This window comes from Ursus arctos, unplaced genomic scaffold (genome assembly GCF_023065955.2).
Source record: "Ursus arctos isolate Adak ecotype North America unplaced genomic scaffold, UrsArc2.0 scaffold_34, whole genome shotgun sequence".
Lineage (NCBI taxonomy): Eukaryota > Metazoa > Chordata > Mammalia > Carnivora > Ursidae > Ursus > Ursus arctos.
The window spans coordinates 2,098,480-2,122,357 of NW_026623030.1; the positions used below are offsets into that span (position 1 = coordinate 2,098,480).

Sequence of the window (23,878 nt, forward strand, 5' to 3'; positions counted from 1 at the left end):
CTGTGTGTGCAGTGGGCACCAGTCACAGCGGCAGGAGGAGTGACCCCCCCAGGACCCCTGGGCGCAGGGACAGAATAGGTTGTCTTAGCTGCTGCCCCTCAGGTGTGGAGTCTCCCCTCCCCAAAACGTCCCTCCTGCCTGGCTGTCATGCCAGCTGCCTCCGGAGCAGACCGAGGCTAGTCACAGGGGGAGTCCTTTTGTAGCCTGACTTCCTAACCTGCTCATAGCCTGGTGGCTCCCAGTGGGGCCAGCCCAGGGACTCTGCTTTCCTAGACTTGGTGCTTGCTCTTCCTGTCCCAGGACTGCACCTCTGGGGAGGGAACTGTTACCACCTTGACTTAGGGAAGGTTCTAGAACTTCTTTGAGGGGGGTGGCTTTGATGTGTGGAAGCAAGAAAAGTTCCTCAAGAAGAGGAGAGATCCAAAAAGGATCTCGCACCCCTCCATCCACAGCCTCACAGGGCTGGGGTCCTAGGCCTTAGGCGGCCATGCCCTGGTGACACAGTCGCCAGCTCTTTGGCCCTATCCTTGCAGGGCTGCACTTCCCACACCCTTGGTTTGACCTGAGTTCTGTTTTAGGTTGTCCTTTAAACGGAAGGCAGGGTAGATGGAAGGGTCTTGTGCTCTGCACCAGGTAGATGAGGAGAGGATTCTGGTCAGGGCCCAGGCTGTGGGGAAAGCAGGAGCTCTGAGCCTGCCAGGTCAGGGCTTAGCTGGCCACAGCTAGTGCATCTGTGCAGGAGGCAGGGTGGGGGCCTGGGGGGCGGGTCAGAGGGGTGGAGAGTAACCAGGCACAGCCTGCCATCTCTGCCACTCGATCCGAACCAGACCCAGAGCAAGGAAAGGCCCCAGGAGTCCCTGAAGGATGCCTTCGTTATTGAGTGTATGTGAGTCCAGGGTTCTTAGAAGAGGGTCACAGTCCTAGGAGGAGGGCTGAGGAAGAGCACAGGACAGGCATGTCACCAGGACCCATTGGGCAGGAAGCAGGTTGCACTGCGTGGGAGTTGGGATACCTGGGTTCCCCCCACCCCTAGGTCTGGCACCAACTTGTGACAGGCTGGGGCTCTTCCCACCTCTGCAATGTGATGACCCCCCAAAGAGGCCCCTCCTGGTCCCTACTACCAGACAGCCTGCTCTCTGCAAAGTGGGCTAGGGAAGTGCCTGGCAGGGCATGGGGTTAGGGGCACAGGGACGGTGGGGAGAAGGCAGCTGGTTTGATGTTCTGAGAGCTGCTGCTTGCCAGTGCCTGCGCTTCTGGCTTAGAGCCATTCTTAGGGTGGTGGATGACAAGCTCTGGCATGCATGTGGTCCCTGTCCACCTTGTAGCCCAAGATGAGGTCCCACTCCTGTCAGGACCTCAGTTCCCACGTCTACACAGATGTGCCTGGCCCAGCTCAGAGGCACAGAGTTCCTAGTGGGGTTGCTGTCTGACACCCAGAAGCCAGTGTGGGCTGGAGCATCTTTCTGGGGCCTGGGCTGGAGGACAAGGCACTTCTCTTGTGGCTGCTGAGAGCTTCCTCTGGCATGATTCTGTCTTTTGGGGCCTGCTTCAGTCTAAGCACAGACTGGAGCCCTGCGAGGTGCCCCACTTCCTCAATTCCAGAGCCCCAGGAAGTGTGCAGTGCCCCTCCCATTTGAAGGAGAAGTTGGTGAGTACCTCAGGGTGGCCTGGTTGGTTCGCAGGGAGGCTGGCCCCAGCACCCACCAGGTGCTTTGTCCTGGGTCTGGCATTGCTTTCCCCCTGATGTGGCCCAGCTGGCCCCAGAGCAAACAATCAGGGTCCAGAGGCCACCCAGGTGCATCCTGGACAGGAACAAAGCTGCCGGGGGTGGGGGGTGGGGCGGTCTGAGACCAGAAATCTGGAGCAAGAGAAAGCCCAGCTGGCCCCTCTGAGGAGCCTGGGCTTGGACGGAAGGAAGGGCGGGCACCCGTAGCCTTCAAAGCCTGACCTGGAGCTGGGCAGGGACACCAAGGCCCAGAGGTAGAAAGTGGGGCCTGCCAGGGGCATCCCCATGCCCGAGGATCAGCAGGCCCATGCTGCCCACCCCCCCTGGCCCTGAGCTCCCTCGGGCCTGCACAGGGGCATCCCCTATGGCCAAGACACCTGAGGAGTGTTCTCCAGGCTGAAGAGGGCACCGCACTGGTGAGACAGCAAGGCCAGCACTGTGGTGCCAGGAGCATGGGTTTGGAGGGCCTGTAGTGTGGGAAGCCCAGGAGATGTGGGTCAACCATGAGCACGTCCGCTCGGCAGGGGAAGCAGGGTTCGTGAGCAGCCCTCCCCCATAACTGCTTCCTGTCATTGCTGAACTGGACGGTCCCGGTGTGTGCCGTCTAGGCAATGGCTTCACTGGAGACCTGGACAGAGACATGTGACAGATGACGCGGGACCATTGGAGCAGCTCCCTCTGCCTCTAACTGGCTGGGGAAAGACTGCCAGAGGGTAAGGCTGGGGACCTGGTGGTGCTTCCAGCGTGGCAGGTCCCAGGGTTCCTGAGGAGCTGGCTCTGGGGTGGAACCAACGCCCTGCCTAACCACCTCTAGCCTGAGGACACACTTACCCCAGGCCCGGGGCACCCATGCCAAGGAATTGGGGGCCGCCAAGTGGGCCCCAGGGGTGAACTCTGAGGGCTTTGGTGCTCTGGCCACGAGGACCAGGTGTAGAAACGAAGCCTTCAGTCCCCGGGCATGGGGCCCGTCTGGCGTGGAGACAGGCGTGTGCATGGCCAGGTCACACGTGGGGAGGTCTGGGTGGGAAAGGTGCTGGGCCCCAGAATGGAAAAAGCAGGGGAGAGATTCACTGGGGGCCCATGCTGGGGGTTAGAGGGGCAAGAGTGACACCCCCCCTCCCCCGCCACCACCGAGGTTGGCTGAGTGTTGGTCTCTGCCCCATGAAACCCCACAGTCCCTTCTAGGCCCCAGGTCACCCTCAAGACAAGCTGTTCTTGCACGTTTGTTGAGTGAGGACTTGAATGACTATGGGCCCAAAAGGTGTGGTCAGGAGGGTTTTTTTCCACTATAGGAGTAGCTTGTCCCATGAGATGGCACAGAAACAAGGGTGGGAGGCCGAGGGCGTGGGGGCGTATCCCCTGGCCAGGCAGCGCCTCCAGCTGGTAACTCACAGTCTGACTCTGGCTCAGGAGGTGGCAGGGCAGAAACAAAACAGCTCTATTTTACAGGTGAGGCGATGGGAACCTCAAGGCTGAGGGAAAGCCACGGGACCAGTGCAGCCCCAGAGGGCAGTCCCAGGGGCAGTGTCCCTGCCTGGTGGGGGAGCTCCTTCCTTTGGTCCCCCATTACCCCTCCCAGGAGGTATGTGGGAAGAGGGCTGGGGCTACAAAGGCCTAGACTGGGGGATGGGGGGCCAAGGTGGGGAAGGGCCAGGCTGGAGGCTGGAAAGGGATCCAGGGACTGTTCCCAATTTGAAAAATCTCATGTGTGCCTCACCAAAACCTGGAGTTGTGTTGGGGTGCTGACCCCTCCCAGCCTACCCTCCTCCACCCCCATGGCCTATCCTAACACTGGATATTAGGGAAAACAGGAACCTGGGGACATGAGGTGGCTGAATGGCGACAGGAGCTCAGGCTTAGGAAAGAGTTGGAGGAGGCTGCCAGGCAAGGGAAGCTGGCTGATTCCAGGCGAGTGATGGGTATGGCCTCAGACTCGAGTTCCTCAGCTGCGCCTGGGCTCCCACCTCCTACTGGCGCTCTCCTCCTGTGGGAGACATCGTGCTCCTGCTGGGGGCGTAGCTCTAGGGTCCGGTCTGGCCCTGCACAAGCCGCTCCCCTGGGCTTCTCATCATGACCCTGCGGGCCCCTGGAGGTTCAAGAATGCAAGGGTTCCCATGAGCCCTTGGCCACCAGTGCCCTGGCTTCTGGCCGTCTGATATAGTCCATCCTGCTGTGCCCAGAACTGGGGTAGGCATTCAAGCCCTTCAGCCATGAGGCCTGCCCGATGCAAGGGTAGAAGGTGGGTCCCCTTGTATGGCTGGACCGGGGCCATTGTGAGGTCATTCCCAATTTGAAGTCTCTAAAACATGGACCTGGGGGTGAGAGGAGGATGGATTCCCAGCCCAAGAGTCTAGGATTCCAGGTTAGTGTGTGGTGCAGAAGACGACTCCACTTTGCTCAGAGAAGTGGAGGTGGGGGACAGGTCCCAAATGGGCCCCAGAGGTTATAAGAACAGGAGGGGCCCTGGCCCAGAGTCTGTGCTGGGACAGTCAGAGGGGCCACTGGAAACTGGGGTTGGCTTCCTAAAGGCATCCTTTGAGCTGAGGTACCCTACCTGCACTCCAGCCCCCCTCCCCCCAACCTGGGCCAAGGCTCAGGAAGGGAGGGCCAAGCCGGAAACCGGGCAGGGCCTCATGGCTGAAAGCCTTGAATGCCTAGGGAAGGAGGCTGGCCTTTATCCTTCAGGAGCAGTGCAGCCATGGAAAGACTTGAAGAGGAGCTGGCACTGGGCGCTTCCCAGATCACAGGGGGACACTGGGAGGGATGACAAAGACAGGCACCGACCCAACTCAGCTACGATGATGAGGGATATAGCAGAGTTCCGGGAGGACCGGAGCAGCAGGGGCAGCCCTGGAGTCTTCTTGGAGGAAAGGGAGTGCGGGCCAAGGGCCGGGCGGGGAGGAGAACTCGGGCGGGGACGCTCGTCGAAGGGGAGGGGGTGCGGCGCGGGAGGCGGCCAGACCGACGCGAGCCAGGAAGAACACGCTGGGGGACCGCGCGGTCAGGGATGTGGCGCGGTGCAGCCGGTCGTGGCCTCGTCCTACTGCGAGCATCGGCCAGGCTCGCAGGCCGGGTCCTCCGATCCCCGGCCCCGCACTTGGGGCCTCGGTTTCCCCGCGCGGCGGGGCGGGGCGGGGACAGTGCGAATTTCGAAGCCGCCTGCAGGGGGCGCCCGTGAGCGACGCGGCCGGAGCCCAAGCCCGAGACGCCGCGGAGACAGCGGGAGCCGGCGCGCGAGCTGCAGGTCAGCCGGGGTCTCCGGTGCGGGGCCCCCGGGGTCCCCGGCGGGAGGCCGGGCGGTGTGGGGCCGTCGGAGGCTGAGGGGCTGGCAGGGAGGGTTGGCTAGGGACCCCTCCCTTCAGGGCACCCCGCCGCCCCGTCCCTTTCTTCCCGCCACCCCGAGAACGAGTTCACGGGGCTGGGGTCCGAGCTCTGCCCCGAGGCGGGGACCGGAACGGCGGGTGCAGGGGCGGCTCAGGCGAGGGTGCACGTCCTAAGCCCGGCCGCGGGACGGTGTGCGGACCCTCCGGGCCGCCCCAAACTGGACCGGAAGGTGCGCACGGATAGGCGGGGAGGGGAGGGGAGAGGAGGGGGCCCGAGAGCCCGACTGCCCCGGCGGCGGAGGTTGGGGGGCAGGCGTCTGGACCCGCAGGTGACGTGCGGGGAACGTCCGTCGGTCCGTCTAGGCGCCACGGGCCGGCCCCAGGGCTCTCGGCGAACCTTCCGGACGCGCCCGGCGGGGGGTGGCCTGGGGCACAGAGGAGCTGCCCGAGGGAGGGCGGGTCGGACCCCCGGGGGCGAGAGAGGGCTTCCGCAGGTGGAGCAGCCCGGGGAGGGGACCGCGTTCCGGGGGGAGGAACGGCGAGGGCAGACGCTCGGCATCCCGAACGCCTGGGGCGCGGCGAGGAGGGGAGTCTGGAACCAGGGCCGAGGCGGGAGCGTTCCGGGGACAATGGTGGCGGGACCCGGACTTAGGGGACCCAGGGGTGTCCGGAGGTCGGGCAGGGTGGGTGCACGTCTCGGAGTGGACCTGGCGGTCTGCCGGGCTGCCCTGAGCTGAGGTAGGAATGGCGGGAATGGTGGCGGCCCTCGAGGGATTTGGCGCAGGACGGCCCAAAGCATCAAGGAGGGGGCCGCGGGGCCGCGGAGCAGAGATCTCTGCGTTCGGGGCACCACCACATGCCGCTTTGGACTTTAATTTTCCAGACTGTACAATGGGAGGACGGTGGAGGCCAAGGCGGAGGCCGAGGGATCTGTGGAGGGAGAAGGAGAAGCTGGAGGGCAGGTCGCCCCCATCCCCCATTCCCTAGGGCTGGAGTTGTGGTTGGCCCCTGGGGGGCGATTAGGCTGCCCCTTTGTCCAGCTGTCCCTCACCATTTCAGGGAGCACCCAGGCCCGTTTCCACCCATAGGGCCTGTGCTCGCCTCTTGCTCAGAACTAAGGCTGCCCTCGCTTTGGCCTCTTGTCCAGCCAGCCTCTGCACCCTCGAGAACACTCTCTGCATTACCTCCATGCCGCGCCGTGGTTGCCCCTGGTTGTCCCCACCGTGGGGACCATGATGGGGAGCTCTTTGGAGTGCAGTGGGCCACGGAGGATGTTGGAGGTCAGGGGCTCCCTCCTTAGTCCTGCTGTGGCGGGTCCTGGGGCCTTGGCTGGGCTGGGAAGGCTCTGCCCTGTAGGCCAGCTCCCCATCCCAGGTCTCAGCAGGTCCATGACAGGAGCTCCTCGCTGAGGCTGGTCCACAGGTAGTGGTGTCAACACCTCCTGGCTCTGTCCTTGCCCTTTAGGGTCTCCCTGGCTCTCCTAGGTTCTGGTGTCCGGGGCCACCGCCCCCCATCCTAATTCCCTCAGTATAGACCAGGTTCTGGGTTAAGCCAGCTTCCCTGTTCATAACCTCAGAGAAGTTGAGGACAGCCCAGATAAGGAGAGCAGGTGAGAGGCTGCCACGTCAGTCCTGGCCAGGCTTTGGGGGCTTGTGTGTTGCCGTCCCTCACGTTGGTCTGTGAGTTGCAGGTCCCCAACCACACCGTGGTCCTGCCTTCTAGGAGCCCACGGCGCAAGAGAGCAATGGCTGGCTTCAAGGGCATCCCAATGGACAGCAGATTTCAATGCCCAAACCTGGGCTCTGGTCTTGCCTCCTTGGCGCACTCGCTGTCTTATTTGTCAAACAAGCAAGATACAACGAGCAATGCTCAATGTACAGTGTTGTGATGGAGAGTAAATGAAAGATGGTCATGAAAGGGGCAGGTCAGACCAGAGGACAGACTGGGGTCTGTGCTTGAGCTGGGGAACCCCAAAGGGAGGCTGTTGGCCTTGTGGCGTGGGGGGGTGGGGACACCACAGGGCATCACCGTGGGCGGAGGGACATGTGGACCAGAGTTGGCTTCAGGGCATCACACCCTGCCACATTTAACCTGTTTCATTCCTGAGCTCCCTTACCCCGGTGAGCTGGGATTGCCAGCCCAACCATCTTGTGGCGTTTTTCTTGTCTGCCACGACTCAAACTGGGTCCTGAAAGATGTGCACAAGGGAAGCTAAGGGGAAGATGACGAGAGGGACGGCCTCGGCATGAAGTATGCTGAGAAGGGGTTTTGGGGTTTGTGTTGGGGCTGCTGAGGAGACACAGGGAGTCAGGTGCTGACCAAAAGGAACAAATCCCAACCCCTAGGGAAAGGGTCTGGGCCCAAGAAGCATTAGCAGTCACAGAAGGGAGGGGTGACTTCACCGTCTGGAGGTTGGAGGCAATGGTTGGGGTGTGGTGCCTGAGAGCGGTACCCTGGAGGTCTGCGCTGGGCCCAGAGTGGGAAGGGAGGTGGGGAACGGGTAGGAGCTTGGAGCTGGGATGCAGAGAGGAGGCCCCCAGGAGACCGCTCACCTTCTGGACAGGGCCTGGGAGCTCTAGGTGGTATGAAGGGGCAGTTTAGTGGCAAAGGTCCCCCAGCCCCTGCCTACAGAATCATGGAAAGGGCCCCTGCAGTGTGGGGTCCACGGGATCCTGCCGGGGTTGGGAAGGTCTGGATGGAGGGGAAGAGCGGCCGCCTCTCACTCCAGCCTACGGAGGAGGGCATGAGGGGAGGTACACAGGGAAGACGGGGTGCTCCAGCTTTCCAGGAACCCCCTCAGGCCTTCTCTGACAGGCCTCTGAGCCTCATATAGGCTGTTGTCTTTGCCTGGAATCTCTCCCCTCCCTCCCCTCATTTCCCTGTCCTCCAAGTCTAGCCCGAATGGCCCCTCCTCTGGGAAACCATCCAAAGTGCTTCGGGCCCAGACCCTCTTCCGCAGGACAGGCCTGTCTCAGAAGATGCTGGGCAGGAGCTGGCGCTGTCTTTCTGTGGCTCCCTCTTCTGCTGCTGCCACCTCTCCCCCAGCCCAGCTATTCCCTGGAGGAGGGGCTGCCTTCGTGCGCCAGGGAGGGGCAGGCAGCAGCACTCTGGTGCCTCTCCTGGTGCGTGGGCTGGTGGTCTCTGTCTCCCATCACAGAGGTGTTCACCTCTGGCCCCTCAGTGGCCTTTGCGAACCGAGAACCAGGTACAGGGGACCACTGACTTAACAAGGGGCAGTGGCAGAGCCGCGTGGCATCTGGTGCAGTCCACAGGCCTTGCTGCCCTTGCTGGCTAACGCTCTCAGCCTCTCCCTTCAGCTTCCAGGGCTGCATCATCACACCTTCGTCCCAGGGACCCCAGAAGTTGGTCTGCCTCCCTCCCATCCTCAGTAGGGCCACCCTCTAAGGAGCTCCTGCCCTCCCACAGACCAGCCTTCTGCCAGGGCCCCACCCAGGCCCACTCGGGCCATCTAGGACCGCTCTGCCCCCCTATGACACCTTCAGGCATCATAATGCCTGTCATCCCACCATCAGAGGGTTCATTTGAGGGAGGTGTGGGTGCCAAGCACGTGCTAGGGTGCCATCTCACAGGAGCCTTGGTACAGAGGGGAAGACACTTGCTCAGGACCTCAGGGAGTGTGGGATGGAGCAGGAGTGGGAACCCACCTGAGCTCCTTCCACCACAGAATGGGCACCCAGCACCTTGTGTGTGGGGTGACCTCTTGGAGGGGGGCTGTCAGCGAGGTGGCCAGTGAGGGGCTGAATGGATACCTCAGTTTGGGAGGATGCAGACCCTCCCGGTATCTGGCCTGGTTGTGTGGGGACAGGAGAGGGACTCTGGGCCCCCGTGGGGGGAGAAAGGAGCTGGGTGAGGCCCTGTGGCCCCAGGAGCCAGTGATGTGGGGGCTGCTCTAGGGGCCAGATTCAGTACAGGGAGCTGGCTCTCCACCCCGCCAGTTCCTGCCCACATCCTGCCCCTGGGGCTGAGCAGCAGCCTCCAGAGGGGCAGTGAGGCAGTGGGGGAGGGGGGAGGCCTGGTTCTTTGAGCCCGGCCTGCACCAGGGTGCTGAAGTCGTCCTGCAGGGAGGGAAGGGGGGAGGGAAGAGGCACCAGTGCTCCATGGTTGCTCACCTCCAGGCAGCCCTGGAAGACACTGGCCCCCCCACTCCAGCTAGTGGGTTTGGAGACGGGCTTTGTAGGTCCCAGGGCCCCTGCGCCCAGGCCCGGGCCACTCCAAAGGCCGGTCACGGCAGAGCCAGCGGCGGGCTTGTGGTTGCGAGCTGGAGCCGGGCAGCCTGTCCAGCTAGTTCTTTGCCTGTTGCCTCTCCACACTGACAGCTCCCGTGAGACAGGGCCCGGTACTTCTCCGCCCGCCTTCCGTGTCTCAGCTGTATCTCCTCGCGGGCTTCGTGTCTTCGTGAGGTTGCTGCGATGATTCCTCGGTGCCGATGCGCCCGCCGGTCCCGTGTCTCCAGCTGCGTGCGGGCCTGAAGCGCGTCGTGTGGATTGTGTCCTCTGCCTCCGTCCCCTTAGTTTTCCTCTCGGGGATTTTATATTATTTCTTGTTCATGTTCATTTGTTCCTGTTTCATTTCTGCCAGTCGCGTCCTAAGTTCTCATTCTTGTGAATGCTTTTCCTTTTTTCATCTCTTTAAAGATCCTAAATGTCTTTGACAAGCATTATTAGATTAGTACCTTCATCTCTTCCGGAATGAATGAATCTCGGTATTTTGGGTGCTGTTCCATATCTTTCTTAGCTTGAGTTGTTCTCCTGTGCTTCAGAATTGTGGTTTGCAGGCTCATCTTTAGTGGGAACCGAGGCCCTGGAGATGGGGAGTGACCTGCTCACTAGGGTAGCAGCTGACTCTCAGCAGTCTCCTGGGACAATTCCTCCTTCAGGGTCCCCCCACTGTAGGCTCAGGACCCTTCTGGGGCTGGGCTCAGCAGCATGTGGCACAGAGCTCCCTGCGATCCAGCGGTTGGGACGCTGCTGGGCACAGAGTAGGTACGCAGAGTGTAACATTGGCTATGAGGAAGCAATGCAAGAGTCTCAGGGCAGGATTCTGGAGCCCAGGACTGGACCGAGCATGCTTATGCCAGGTCTGAGTCCCTACACTGGGCCTGGTGTGTTGCCCCGTGCAGCACCCAGGAGCAGGGGTACAGGGTCGTACCTGGAAGCTAGCAGGGAGGTCCGTCCCGCAGACTGGGAGTTACAGCTGCCATTGGGCATGTGTACAGAAAGCCTTGCTAGTGGGACTTATAAGGAGCCAGAAGTGGGTCAGGAAATATGTGGGTTTTGATTAAATGGAGTTTTAATTAATGTGGCCAGGTCGGTGGGGGTGAGGAGGAAGGCCAGAGCAGCAGCAGCAGCTTTGAATCTGACTGCTGGGAGTCCTACGGGGTTGTCCTTTCAAGGCTCATCATGCACGTTCCCTAGCACCTGTCTCTAGTTTTTATGGGACAGCTTCTGCCCTCTGCCCTGTCCCCAACAAGGGATAATCAGAGGGAAATATTACATTATTAACATTTAATTTCCTTTCCCGGCTAGCAACAGATGACTCAAGAATTAATTAGATAGAGCCAACAGAGAGGGATAGGAAATTGCCAGATCCTGGCCCCGCCCCTGGCCCCCTCCTCTTGGGCCTCAGACCTTCCTGTTGCTCTAGGAGGCCTCTGAGGGGAGGGAAGCCAGAGAGGGGCAAGGAGGCCCCAGGAAATCTTCCTGCTGCTGTGTTTTCCATGGGCATTTCCCTCAGCTCTATCCCACCCTCTCATGCTCTCGGTAAGGCTGGGAGAGGTTGTTAACCTCTTTGGGACTTAGCTTCCTCATCTGTAAAACGGGGCTCTTAGGGCCAAGAGAATGACCCCACTGTCACCGTGCTCTCATATTGTGAGCTCCCAAGCAGGCTGCCCAAGCTAAGAGGGCCTGGAGTAGAGCCCTGGCATCCAGGGAGAGCGCAGGGCTTGGTGGCTCACTGGTGACCAGAGCCCAGTGACACAGGCTCCCTTGAGCTGTGTGTCTAATTCACATTTCTTGTCAGTGACACATCAGTAGCTTGAAATGGGCTATCCTGGGAGCATTTACACCATGAAAGTCTGACAAAGGTCACAAGTTAGGGCGCCCCCACCCCCGGGGCTGATTTCCCCACCTATGGCTGGGAAGCTCCCAACCTTCCCGCAGAATGGCTCCAGTAGGAGGCTGTTCAGCCTTCTTCCTGCCCTGTCTGTCCCCTGGTGCTTTGGGCTCCACTGACGTTCTCTGATTTAGGGCTGGCGCTCTGATTTGACAGATGCCTGGGCTGCCTGTGGGGCCAGGCCAGCCTCACCCCAGGATGGAGTGAGCCCGTAGGAATGCTGGAGGAAGGGCAGATGGGGAGCCAGATGTGCAGAGAGGCAGCCTTTTAGGACCCAGCGGTCAGGGGCGTTAGCTCCTTGCAGGACTGATGTGGGCAGGGGGATCCGTGTGTCCAGTGAGATTGGGAGGGCACCGCAGGCCTGGCGTTGGGCAGGAAGGTGGCTTCAGCGTAGTCAGGAAGAGTGTTGGTACCAGGTGCTGGTCACCATGGGATCACATAGTGCAGAAGGTGGTAGGGAGGCCCTGAGGACTGGGGGTACGCAGGCAGGTGCCTGGGGCGGCTAGGAGAGCCTCACCAAACAGAGGGCTGGGTTATGCCCCTTGAAGGCCCTTCCAATGCAGGCATCCTGGCTCATGGAATCAGCCTGGCATCCAGGACAGGTGCTGGTGGTGTGACCCCATCAGCAGGGCTCTGGGCAGTGGGATAGGGCAGCCCAGCCTCAGATCCACAGAAGTGTGATACATATTCAGGTGGTCCGCTGGTGGTCCTACTTCCTCTTTCCCCAGGAGGGGCCCTCTGAATGTGGACAATGGTCTGGGGCCAAGTCAGGCTTCTGGCCTGGGCTGGTCTGATTGGGAGAGTCTGTGTCGTGTCTCCATGCAGATTCCTCTGGAGAGGCCGAAGTCCGGGTAGGAAGGGCGACGGGTGATGGTGAAGAGGCTAGAGGGCAGAGAGCTCACTGGTAGCAGGAGGCAGGGTCCCTGAGGCTTTCTGGGCCTGGCCAGACCCCGCTGGACAGTGGCCTGCTGCCTCTACTGCTAGGCCTGCGAGGCTCCTAGGGGACAGGCAGTCTTGGGCCTGTCACTTTCCTTCTGCTGAATAAAAACTAGGCCCTGGACACACAGCTTCTGCAGTTGGGGGGTCCCTGGTGAGTGCTGCTTTGGGCTCTAGCCCAGGAACACTCTGGGGCCAGGGATAGGACCAGGAGACTTGGTCTAGTCCTCCTCTGCCAGGGACAGGCTTCGTGAGCAGCTGGCTGGCAAGTACCCTGCGCCGTAGCAGGGCCTTGGGATTCCTTTGTGGTCCCTCAGTCTTAGCCCCTGCTAGGCCTGGGAGAAGCCCGTTGGGTCTGCCGCAGGCTGCAAGAACCCCTCCACTTTTCAGGGACTTTGCCTCCTCTTTCCTGTCCTGTTTCCTAGTGTTGGGTGCTCTGTTCGAGCCTCCGGTGGGCACAGGGAAAAGCCCCTGGGTGTAGGTCCAGCCGCCTGAGGCACACTGGATTTAGGAGAAGATTTGGTGTTCCTCTCTGTTGCAGCCCTCTGTCACCTCCTGGATGGGGTGGGAGGAGCCCGGCCCTTGGAATATGACAAGGGACCATGAGTCACCTTCTCCCAAGGTTACCTGAACCCATGTGTGCGCAGCTGAAAGGCAGCTTTGGGCCTCTTGTCCCCATGCAGGCAGCAGCTGTGCCCACGAGCACGTGGGGCCCCATGAAGGCCCAGGACTCGAGGAGGGGATTTGGCACGAGGGGACACCACGAGGCAGCACCTGTGAGTGTGACAGGCGGGTCAGCGGCAGTGGGGAGAGGCCCCCACGCTGGTAGGGGGAGATGGAGACCATTTCACAAGCTCAAGGGAGCCCCGAGGGTTTGGGCTGGGGGAGACGGAGACCTCAACTTCTGCTTGTGCTTCCTTACACTTCTGTGACATCTTGACTCTGGGGGAGCCCTTTCAGATCTATTTATGTCCTTCTCATGGATGAAATCATGAGTGAGAGCTGCAGTGGTCCCCAGAGTCTATCTGGGGTCCAGTCTCCTCATGGTATCAATGAGGAAACTGAGGCCTAGAAAAGAAAAAACCATCCTTGCCTGCGGTTCCCCAGCAAGTCCTGGCTGAGCACCCGGCTTTCTGCCCAGCACCATACTAAACTCAGTCTATCCCCGTGTCAGCCAGGCAGAGGAGCAGGTTGGGGAGCGGGCGTGGGAGGAGGGAGGTGAAGGGGGAGGTGAGGCCGCGCCCCCGCCCAGACATGCAGTCAGGTGGCAGGGGCTGCCGAGGAGCGGGCTCCCTCTGTGCCCGCTCCTCCACACTGAGCAGCGTCACCAGCAAGGGCGTGGGGGCTCACCTGCCGGCAGCAGGAGACAGGACCAGATGGGCCACCCAGGTCCTTCCACATCAGAGCTCTAGGTGTCTCTGGGCCTCTCCTTAACGTAGGTAGGTACTGGTGGTTCCCAGGGAGAGCTCTTGGGGGATGGAGAGGACTGAGGGTGGTGGAGAGAGAAGATAGGTGGGCCTGGGAGAGCCGAGGAGTGAGGGGGCCTTTCTGGAAGGGTCCTGGGGGTGGCAGTGAGCTCAGGGCTGCCACAAAAAGGCTTGGGAAGCTGAGCGTGGGGGGCAACACAAGTGACTTAACTTTCAAAGATTCCTGTCTCCCTTAGAAAACACAAGGGCCTAGGCTGATTCCCAGCCCTGTGTCCGGGGGGGGGGGGGGCACAGCGGGTTGTTCTCAGGCTGATGCGTGGCCTGCAGGGAGGGCACTGGTGAGTGGGACTGATGGCTGCCCCTGGGAATCTTCAGCTTGGCCCTCTCTGCGTGTGGTCCAGCTCCTCACAAGGCTTCTCCCTTGGCAGGTGCCTCGGGGACTACGAAGCCGAGCTGAGCCAAGATGCTGCCAGAGCCCCTGAAAAGGGCCCAGTTTCTGGAGACACAGAGTTGGCTGTGAAAAAGCCCTTGGGGAGCCCCCCTCATAGGCAGGGACACTCTTGGCTCCTGTGAAGAAGGGGCTCGGGGGCCTGGGCAGGGCCAGCTGCACTGCAGCTATGGACCGTGAGCTGGCCTGGCCTGCGCCCTTGCTGACCCCGCCTGTCTGTAGCCGTACCCGCCATGGGCTCCTGGGCGTACATCGTGGTGGAGCTGGCCATCGCCGTGCTGGCCATCCTGGGCAATGTGCTGGTGTGCTGGGCTGTGTGGCTGAACAGCAACCTGCAGAACGTCACCAACTACTTTGTGGTGTCCCTGGCGGCAGCTGACATTGCCGTGGGAGTCCTCGCTATCCCCTTCGCCATCACCATCAGCACAGGGTTCTGTGCCACCTGCCACAACTGCCTCTTCTTCGCCTGCTTTCTCCTCGTCCTCACGCAGAGCTCCATCTTCAGCCTCCTGGCCATCGCCATTGACCGCTACATCGCCATCCGCATCCCACTCCGGTGAGCTGGGCGCTGGGGGTGCCGGGTTGCCCCTCTTCCTCGGCATGCCGCCTGCCGGGGTTCACATCCATGAAAAGGGTACTGGTGCCAAGGTCTGGTCGGTGGCCGGCCAGGGTCAGGGTGAACCTGGGGTCAGGATCTGGTCTTTGATGTCTGCGTGTTGCGCCGGGGACAGCTCCACGGGGCTTGCTCCGGGGCTGCCCAGGTCTCGGCCCATGGCCAGCAATCACGCCAATCCAGCTGATCCCTGTGGGCACAGGGCCCTCTGGCCCTCCCCGGTCTTCCCCAGGCTATGTGGTTGAGGCTGCTGCTTTGGCTGTTGGCAGATGTGTGTGGCCCGGGCGGAGCATCTGGGCCATTTGCTCCTACGGGGTGGTGCTGGGGTGGGCGGAGCGCCGCGGGAAACCACAGGCCCTCAGCGCTAGAAGCCCGCCCGCCCACGGCTCCTCTGGGCCCGCCGCGCAGTTTGCACATTAGGAAAATGACCCAGAGAGGGGAAGTGACTTGGCTGAATGCCACAGTGAGTCACTTGGACCAATATGCAAATTTTGTGCTCCTCAGGTCAGGGAGTGCTCACGGTCTTGGAGCGCCTGTGTGCTCAGCTAGTGGAGGGGGTTTTTCGGGTGAATCTTTTGTGAAGTGATTGTGTAAATGAAGACTTTCCCTGAGGCTGAGTTCATTGTGTGTGTCCACCACCTACCTGGCCCTGAGGGAAGCTAAGAAGTACCTCCCACCCCTGGAGTGGGGAGCGGGGAGGGGACCTCCTGCCCCACCTCCTTGAACCTGCCTCGGAGGAGCGGGGTTCCACAGCCTGGGTGGCTGCAGACCCTGAGGGAGGTCTTGGAGGACCAGGGTGCCTGGCCCTGTGGCGGATTCTCCCGCACAGGTGAAGCGCCTACCTGTGGAGCAGGCCGCAGCAGCCCCGTGCCGGCAGAGCGCACCCCAGCGGGCAAGAGGAGCAGTGGGAATTTAGAGTCTCAGACCCAAGGGGGCCCTTGGAGGTCATTTCCTCTCATCTTCTGGATGGACAAATGAGGCTCAGAGAAGGGGGCAAGCCCTCAGGGCCACACAACGAGTTGGCAGCGCAGTCGGGACTAGGCCTGGGAAGAAATGTGGCCTGTCACCCACTGCAACTCCAGTCTTTGGGAAACAGAGTCACAGGGTGGCTCCAGGCTCCCAGACCTGCACCTGGCCACTGCTGTCCCATGGGCTCAAAGCGGGAAGCAGGGACCCTCCTCGTGCCGCTCAAAGGAAGGGAAGAGCCTGGGCCCGTGTGGCCCTGTAGGGTGCTCCAGTCACAGGAAGGCTTAGGACTCTCGTCGAAGAGGGGACGCTGGCCAGCCTTAATAGAGGCCTGGCCTTATAGTGCAGAGCAGAGACCAGAGTCCAGGCTCACTGAGGGACAGCTCAGAACACAGGACCCCAGGCAGACTAGAGAGCCGAGCATTGGTGTCGACTTTAGGGGACAGGCTGAGCATGAGCTGGGAACGTTCAGTGGGGAAGCAGAGACGTCGCTTTCACTTCCTTCCCTGATTCAAAGGGAGACAGTATTCTAGGGAGAGATTGGGGCTCAACTGAAAGTGTCTCAGCTTCTTTTTCTTATCTCTGTATTCTGAGAGTCAAGAGAATGATTCCTGATATAGGGACTATGGGACATGCTGTGTGACCAGAAAAAGTCAGCTGTCGCTCTCTGGGCCCATTTCCTCATCTGCAAAAGGGGACAGGCCTGTCTTCCTGAGCTCACGAAGGTGGTGTAAGTGTCCAGTGAGCGGATGGGAGTGATGGGGCCAGGAGGAGGGAGGGTTGGTGGGATGCAGCAGATGGAGATGCGGCTCTTTCTTGAGCAGCTGGAGTTTCAGAGCTGGGTCCCTAAGTGGAGCCTGGGCCTGCCCCACCCCATCCGGATCCCCAGTTCCCACGGTCTTCCAGAGCAGGACCTAGTCCCGCCCAGACCCTGGCTGTGTGAGCAATGCTTGATAAAGCTTCGGAAGGGTCAGCCTGCAGCTCTTGGGTCTGGGAGTCGTTAGGGATGACGGGTGCTGCTGCCGCTCAGCCCCCGCCCCTCAGGCAGAGAGCTGCAGAGAGCTCCGCAGTTTCTCCTTTGATCTGCACAGCCCTGCACTGTGGCCTGGGCGGATGTTATGACCCTTGCGTTACTCACGGGGAGGCCAGAGCAGGAGAAGGAAAAGTGTCTGCTGACTCGGGGGGCTCCAGGGCCCTTCTTGAAGTTCCAGGCTCCCTTGGGTCCCTCCACTTTCTCATTCCGCAAGGGCCCTGAGTGGGGGGGGCAGGGGGACGGAGGGGGGGCGTGAGGTGCCGGGGGAACGAGGTGAAGGCACACGAGTAGCCGGAGCCCCTGGCAGTGCTGGAGCCCCTGTGTGACTCAGGCTGCCCACTCCTGCCTCCCCCGTCCCCTGCCAGCTGGGTATGTCCCCTCCTCTGCAGGGCCACGCAGTTGGTGCATTTGGCGCTGGCGCTCGGAAGAGTCCATCCCCTGACTGCTGCCCTGCACATCTAGCCCCAGACCTTTGTCACTCACCCTTCATCTCTCTCTCTCTCTCTTTCTTTCCTTCCTTCCCTCCCTCCCTTCTTTCCCTCTTCCCTTTCCTTCCTTTCCTTTCCTCTCCCCTCCCCTCCCGTCCTCTCCTTTCTTTCCTTTCTCCCCCCTCTTTCTGTTTTTAGACTTTTTATTTATTTGAGAGAGAGAGAGCACAATGGGGGGGGCAAAGGGAGGGGCAGAGGCAGAAGCAGACTCCCCACTGAGCAGGGAGCCTGATGCGGGGCACAATCCCAGGACCCCAAGATCATGACCTGAGCCGAAGTCAGATGCTTAACCAGCTGAGCCACCCAGGTGCCCCTCTCTCTTTCTTTCTTAAATGAATTTAGTTTCAGAAAAATCTGTGCTCCTTCCCAAGTGCAGGGACCCTGGTGGGCTACGGCAGGGTTGAATCAGGAAGCCAGTGAGAAGCAGCCTGGCCAGAGGCAGAGATGGGAGCTCTCGGTATCCCCAAAGGACGGAAAGCCTAGGGTGAGAGACTCTCCTGCCTCTCACATTAGCCTCTGGTGAGCGCTCGCTCGCCTTGGGAAACAGGCCACATGTGGGACAGCAGTTGGTACAAAGACCCGAGGTGTATGTGATGAATCACCCCATGGGGACAGAAACCAAGTACCTGCCTTCTAAGGAGGGCAGGATTGGGAGAGAGGGCTCCCTGTAGGAGGTGATGCTAGATGGGTCTTACAGGATGGGTATGTGTGGGGACAGGTGTAACAGGAATGGGCGAAGCCTGGACAAAGGCCCCAAGGAAGGAATGAATATGTGGGCTCTGGGCCAGGGAGAGGTGACAGGCAGAACAGGAGGGCAGGGAGGGTGTGAGGCTGGCTCAGGCCTGTCTGTGCCCAGCAAACAGTTTGGGTTCCATCCTTGGGTCAGTGGCTCTTCACCTCTTAGATCACTGACTCCTTCGGACAGTTTAGGCAAGCTCCACCCTCTCTCAGTGGAGGGTAAATGCACACGAAGCCCCACCTGGAGTTGTGGGTGGAATTCTTGGATCATAGAGTGAGCCCCCGATATGGGTAATGGGGAGTCCCCAGGAAGGGGCAGCCTTTGAGCTGGAAGACGCAGGGACGCAGAGGTGCCTCCAAACGTGGTGAGCAGTGCTCTGGTGCCCGCTCCCTGTGACGCCTGTGGGCCCCCGGATGGCAGCGTGTTGTGCTGGGTGCCTTTGGCACCACTGACACTAGACGGTCTCTGCCTGCGGCCCAGGAGGCCAAGATGTGCCTACCATCAGTCATGCACGCAGCCCAGGGGACGTCCCTGGGCCAGGCTGTGGCTTGGCTGTTATTCCATTTGGGCCCTAATGCTGTTCCAGTTCCCCGGGGGCCTGGGTCCAGGGCTCTCAACCTAAGGACTTTTCTTCTGAATAACAAATTAATCTGTTTGATGTGTGTGCGGATGTGCACGTGTGTGTGTTTAAATAAATTATTACCTGCACATACTAAAACATCAAAAAGGAACAACAGGTATATGGTGAAAAACTGTCCCTTTTGTCCCCTGCCCTACCTTCCATTCTCTTCCTGGAAGTCAGTGTTGGGAATCTTCTCAGAGATACTCTTTGCATGCACGGGCAAGTGCTATTAACGTGTTTGTTTCTGTCCCCACAAGGGGCTTTCGTTTTAAAATGCAGCACCAGACTTCCCCTCATGGGTCCTCTTGTCTGTAAAAGTAGACAGTGGGACAGACCAGGGATTTTCAAACTGTCCTGGAAGCCTGTGGGCTGGGCCCTGGCGTCCCCACCACCTCATTCATTCGGTAAATATTAAGCCGCCTCCCTTCCTCACCGGCCTACTTCTGTGATTGCCTGGGAGCGTGAGCCAGAAGGTCGGCTGCTGGGGGACAATTTGGAAATCCCCAAAGCAGGTGGTCTCCAGGGTCCTCTCTACCATCCCTGTAACTCCTTGCTTCTGCTTGGTTGCGCCAAATGCCAGGAAGCTCACTTTGCCTGAAGCAGCCCCTTTCTTGCGTGCGCAGCTCAGCTGAGTTCTTACTTACCTTCACTCACAACCCATCTCTCTGTAATCTCCACACCCAGATCTTACATTCTGCCCTCATGGGACAGTGCTCACAGGCCCTGGATTCTTAGTCCCATTTCACAAATGAGGAAACTAAGGCTCAGAGATGCACGGTGACAGAACACGGCCAAACCAGGAATGCACCAGTGCTGGAACTCAGGGAGGGGTACACTTCTCAGGAAAAATACCAACATTAAAATAGTCTCCTATTCAATGAGATTACAGAAATTATAATTTGTAGAGTACTAAAAACAGTGCCTGGCACACAGCAAAATGCTGTATAAGTATTAAGTGGGGGGGCGGGGGGAAAGCCCGAGACTTTGTGTGTGAAAGTCCAGAATAGGAAACAGGGCAGCGTAGGCTCTCTGTGGCTTGGTGGAAATGGTCAAGTCCATGACCCTCTTCCTGCCAAGCCCTGTGCAGGCACCCAAGCCCCTGCTAAATGGGGTCCAGGGCTCCCGAGAGTGGCCCTGCCCAGTTACTGTTTGGGATTCGAAACTGACGTGATTCAGAGTTGACACACTTACCTTGGCCCAGGGTGTTCTGGGCTCCTGAAACATCCACGGCAAGTCCATTCCTCGCCTCAGGCTTCAGTTTTCCTATCTATAAAATGAGGTGGTTGGATTAGATAGGAGGTCAGAGGGCACCAGATTTTTTCCCCTTAATTTGAATTTGCTGACAAAATGTAAACCACGGGCGATCTTACCCAGAGAATCAGCTCCTTGGCCCCTTCTGAGATCCGGCAGCACTGGCAGCATATCCTGCCAGGGCGGCCAGGGGCTGCGCAGTGTGAGCTGTCTCTTGTACACACGCTCAGTGTCCTGCCAGCCTGCCTTACACACTTCTTAGCTGTAGGCCCACGGTTGCCCTCCATGGACTGGATAGTTTCTGGGGATGCTTCCCATTCTGGAATTAAGTAAAGGGCATCTACCATGTGTCCCTGTCTCAATGCTGGCGATGCAGAGATGGGTGCAGGAAAACCCTGCCCCCTAGGCGCCCCGGCCTCAGGAGCCCGGAGAGTAGAGATTAGCTGCTCCTGGGTAGGGAACTTCTTGGGGAAAATATCTAGCCTGAATGCGAAGAATGAGTAAGGTTTACCAGAGAAAGGGGAGGGCAGTCTGGTGTCACCAGAATCCAAACCATTAAACAGACGGTCATTCCCTCGGAGATCACTGAGGTCACCTTCTTCAATCAGGGAGATGGTTTTTGGATTGCCTATTCTTTTTTTTTTTTTGAGAGAGAGCGAGAGAGAGCGTGCATGTGCAGGCATGCATGGGGGGATAGGGGAGCAGAGGGAGAGGGAGAGAGAATCTTTTTTTTTTATTATTATTTGACAGAGAGAGAGAGACAGCCAGCGAGGGGGGAGTGGGAGAGGAAGAAGCAGCCTCCCAGCAGAGGAGCCTGATGTGGGGCTCGATCCCAGGACTCCAGGACCACGCCCTGAGCCGAAGGCAGATGCTTAACGACTGAGCCACGCAGGCACCCCAGGAGAGAGAGAATCTTAAGCAGGCTCCCCGCCCAATGCAGAGGCTGACATGGCTTGAACTCACGACCCTGAGGTCATGACCTGAACCAAAATCAAGAGTCAGGTGCCCAACTGACTGAGCCTCTCAGGTGCCCCAGACTGCCCTTCTTTTAATAAAGTCTATGCCACCTTTTCTGTGGGCCTGGGGTCAACTTCCTGGCTGGTGGATCAGGTCAACACCCTGAGTCTGGGACTGAGTCCGGCTCTCTAGAGTCCTGAGTGATTTCAGGCAGATTATTTTTCCTCTCTGGGCCTCAATACCTCATGCAGTTCTTTCTTCTTGAATGTTAAGACTGCTATATAAATGTTAAGACATACTGATGTCGTGTCTCTCCAGAGGGCTGTGGGTGAATTTGGAAGGGAGAGAGGGTATTTTGCCCAGGACCTCCACCTCTCCTTGGGGGCTTCTGGAGACCTTAAGTTAAGTGGGGACGGAAGAGCATGGAGTGCAAGAGACATGAATCGTCGACAAGTCTGATCTGGCATGTTCTGCCCCCAGGCATTGAGTCTACACTCCTGACCCATTCCCACTCCAAGGGGAAACTCACTCTAGCATCAGCTAAGACCAACATGGAGGTGATAAGTTCTTTCACTTATAAATTCCCTCAAACCGAACTAACAGAGTCCCGGGAATACTTGTAAAATGATTTCGGAATCATCTGAATATCTATGCAGTGGTTTCCTTTCTAGGGAGCCTGCTCTCCTGTGAGCTCCTGTGGGAGAAGGCAGGGCTTGGACCTACCCTGAACAGAGGAGGATACTGAGGCTAGGAGGCAGGAAGTAACTGGTCCAAGATCTTCCAGCCAGTGGATGGGCGATAGGGTGCCTCTCTGGGTTCTGACTCTTGGCCCCACCTAGCCTTGGTTTTTCAGACCTCTGATGCCAATCTCCCTTCCCCAGGTACAATGGCTTGGTGACTGGCACCAGGGCCAAGGGCATCATTGCAGTCTGCTGGGTGCTGTCGTTCGCCATTGGCTTGACGCCCATGCTGGGCTGGAACAACTGCGGTCAGCCGAAGCAGGGCCGAAACCAGTCAAAGGACTGCGGGGAGGGCCAGGTGGCCTGTCTCTTTGAGGATGTGGTCCCCATGAACTACATGGTGTACTACAACTTCTTTGCCTGTGTCGTGGTGCCCCTGCTGCTCATGCTGGGTGTCTACGTGCGGATCTTCCTGGCGGCTCGGCGACAGCTGAAGCAGATGGAGAGCCAGCCTCTGCCGGGGGAGCGGGCGCGGTCCACGCTGCAGAAGGAGGTCCACGCCGCCAAGTCGCTGGCCATCATCGTGGGGCTCTTCGCCCTCTGCTGGCTGCCCCTGCACATCATCAACTGCTTTACCTTCTTCTGCTCGGAGTGTAGCCATGCCCCACCCTGGCTCATGTACCTGACCATCATCCTCTCCCACACCAATTCTGTCGTGAATCCCTTCATCTACGCCTACCGCATCCGTGAGTTCCGCCAGACCTTCCGCAAGATCATTCGCAGCCACATCCTGAGGCGGCGGGAGCCCTTCAAGGCAGGTGGCACCAGTGCCCGGGCCTTGGCAGCTCATGGCAGTGACGGGGAGCAGATCAGCCTCCGCCTCAATGGCCATCCTCCTGGGGTGTGGGCCAATGGCAGTGCCCCCCATCCTGAGCGGCGGCCCAATGGCTATACCCTGGGGCTGGTGAGTGGAGGGAGTGCCCACGAGTCCCCTGGGGACATGGGCCTCCCAGATGTGGAGCTCCTCAGCCATGAGCTCGAGGGAGCATGCCCAGAGTCCCCTGGCCTTGAGGGTCCCCTGGCCCAGGACGGAGCAGGCGTATCCTGATGATCCACCGAGTTTGCCCCTTCCTACAGGAAGGAAATCTGTCTTTTTGGTGGATGGAACCAGTCACGTTGGGAAAAGAGTGAATGTGTCTGGAGACCCTTTTCATGGCCAGTTCCCACTTTGGACTGAGAGAGGGAGCCCTGGCTGGAGCAGCATGAGGCCCGGTAGGAAGAGTTTGGAGTCCGAGGAAATGGACATTTCGTGTTGGGAGGCCCTGCATCAGGTCAGGGCCACAGCACCAGAGCATCTTGGCCAGGCAGGGCCTGGTAGCCCACTCTGGAAGCATCTAGCAGTACCACCCTGACTTGGCAGCACAGCTGTGGCAGCGCAGGCTGGCCAGCCCCGAGGCTGGGTGGGCAGGGAGGGTGGCTCCAACAGGCCCCCTCCCACACACAGACCACCCTCTCCAGACCTTCCAAGGGTTCAGGAGCTGCTGTGCCCAGAGGTGGCGTTTTTCTTTTTTTTTTTTTTTTCCGGGAGAAAATGTTAAGCGTGAAGAATACCTTTTTTTTTTTTTTTTAATCTTCCTTCCCTGGTTGCTGGGTCTGTTGTCAGTCCTGCTGCTAACCTGGCTCCGGGAGGCAGCCCAGGGAGTCCCGGGCAGCCCTCTCTGGCGACCATGAGCTGCCATGCACTTCTTACACTATCAGTCCCAGGGCCATCTTTTGGGGCCACAAAGCTGGGCTCAAGGACGGGGACTTGTAATGGAATGCTGCCAGACTGTGGGCTCCGGGGAGGAGGTCAGGACTGGCCCACCGTGCGGTGTGCCTGGGTAGCTCAGAGCTACCCAGTCAGAGGCCCTATCTAACTGCCTTTCCTTCTGAAGGGAATGTTTTTTTCTGAGATAAAATAAAAATGAGCCATGTTGTGTTTTAAGCTTGTCCAATGAGAATGGTGTCTGTGTTCCTTTCCCCATTCCATAGCCAGGCCTGGCACACGTGTATATGGGTGCGTACTGCATGTGTGAGAGAGTGTATGCATTTGTACGTACAGACAGACAGAAAGACAGCCTGCCTGACCAGGGGTGCCTCATGGGCTCCCGTCTCCTGAGGGAAAAGGCTCCCTGGAGGCACCAGAATCTGAATGCCCGTGAGCAGCCCCAGACCTGTGTTCCTGTGAGAGGGGGGCTGTGGGAAGAGGGGCTCTTCCCAGCTGCTCTCCCTCCAGAGGCCATGACCCCTCAGCCCTCGGCATTCCCTCAGTGTGAGGCGTGGCTCCTCCCTCCCTCATTGCTTCCTCAAGTCCTCTGAGAGGTCTGCCCTACTCTCCCCCTGCCCTCCTCCACCCCTTAGCTGAGAGGCCACAGAGGGATCTGGAAAGAGAGAGAGGCGAGGATTCAAGGGCCTTTCCCTTCCCCTGGAGTCACCCCACCTCCTGCTCCCAACAAAGAAACTAGAAGGTTTCCTGCTCTGAAACCTGTCTCTGGTGC

At 59.5% G+C, this 23,878-nt stretch overlaps 1 protein-coding gene and 1 long non-coding RNA gene across 4 annotated transcripts; one reads left to right on the top strand and one right to left on the bottom strand.

Annotated features, from left to right (window-relative positions):
• The first annotated feature begins 4,902 nt into the window (after positions 1–4,902).
• Positions 4,903–23,325, top strand: ADORA2A (adenosine A2a receptor). Of its 3 annotated transcripts, XM_044379944.3 has the most exons (4): positions 4,903–4,970; positions 12,801–12,893; positions 13,973–14,548; positions 21,543–23,325. In XM_044379944.3, the coding sequence occupies exons 3-4, from the start codon at positions 14,226–14,228 to the stop codon at positions 22,447–22,449; spliced, it is 1,230 nt and encodes a 409-aa protein (XP_044235879.1). In that variant the 5' UTR covers positions 4,903–4,970; positions 12,801–12,893; positions 13,973–14,225; the 3' UTR covers positions 22,450–23,325. The 3 variants fall into 3 exon arrangements, with proteins under 3 accessions (XP_044235879.1, XP_026343686.1, XP_057161714.1); XM_026487901.4 differs by lacking the exon at positions 12,801–12,893; XM_057305731.1 differs by lacking the exon at positions 4,903–4,970 and having other exon boundaries at positions 9,169–12,893.
• LOC130542431 (uncharacterized) lies at positions 10,342–21,578 on the bottom strand. Its single transcript, XR_008956970.1, has 2 exons — positions 19,645–21,578; positions 10,342–16,822 (listed from the first exon to the last, which is right to left on the bottom strand). It is a non-coding gene; the product is annotated as an uncharacterized LOC130542431 (long non-coding RNA).
• Positions 23,326–23,878: the final 553 nt, after the last annotated feature.

What these genes read in the sequence shown, in the direction of transcription:
- ADORA2A (XM_044379944.3), top strand. Translation starts at nt 14,226, where the DNA reads ATGGGCTCCTGGGCGTACATCGTGGTGGAGCTGGCCATCGCCGTGCTG. An exon ending in GCCATCCGCATCCCACTCCG is followed by an intron (nt 14,549 to 21,542) that starts GTGAGCTGGGCG and finishes TCCCTTCCCCAG; the next exon opens with GTACAATGGCTTGGTGACTG.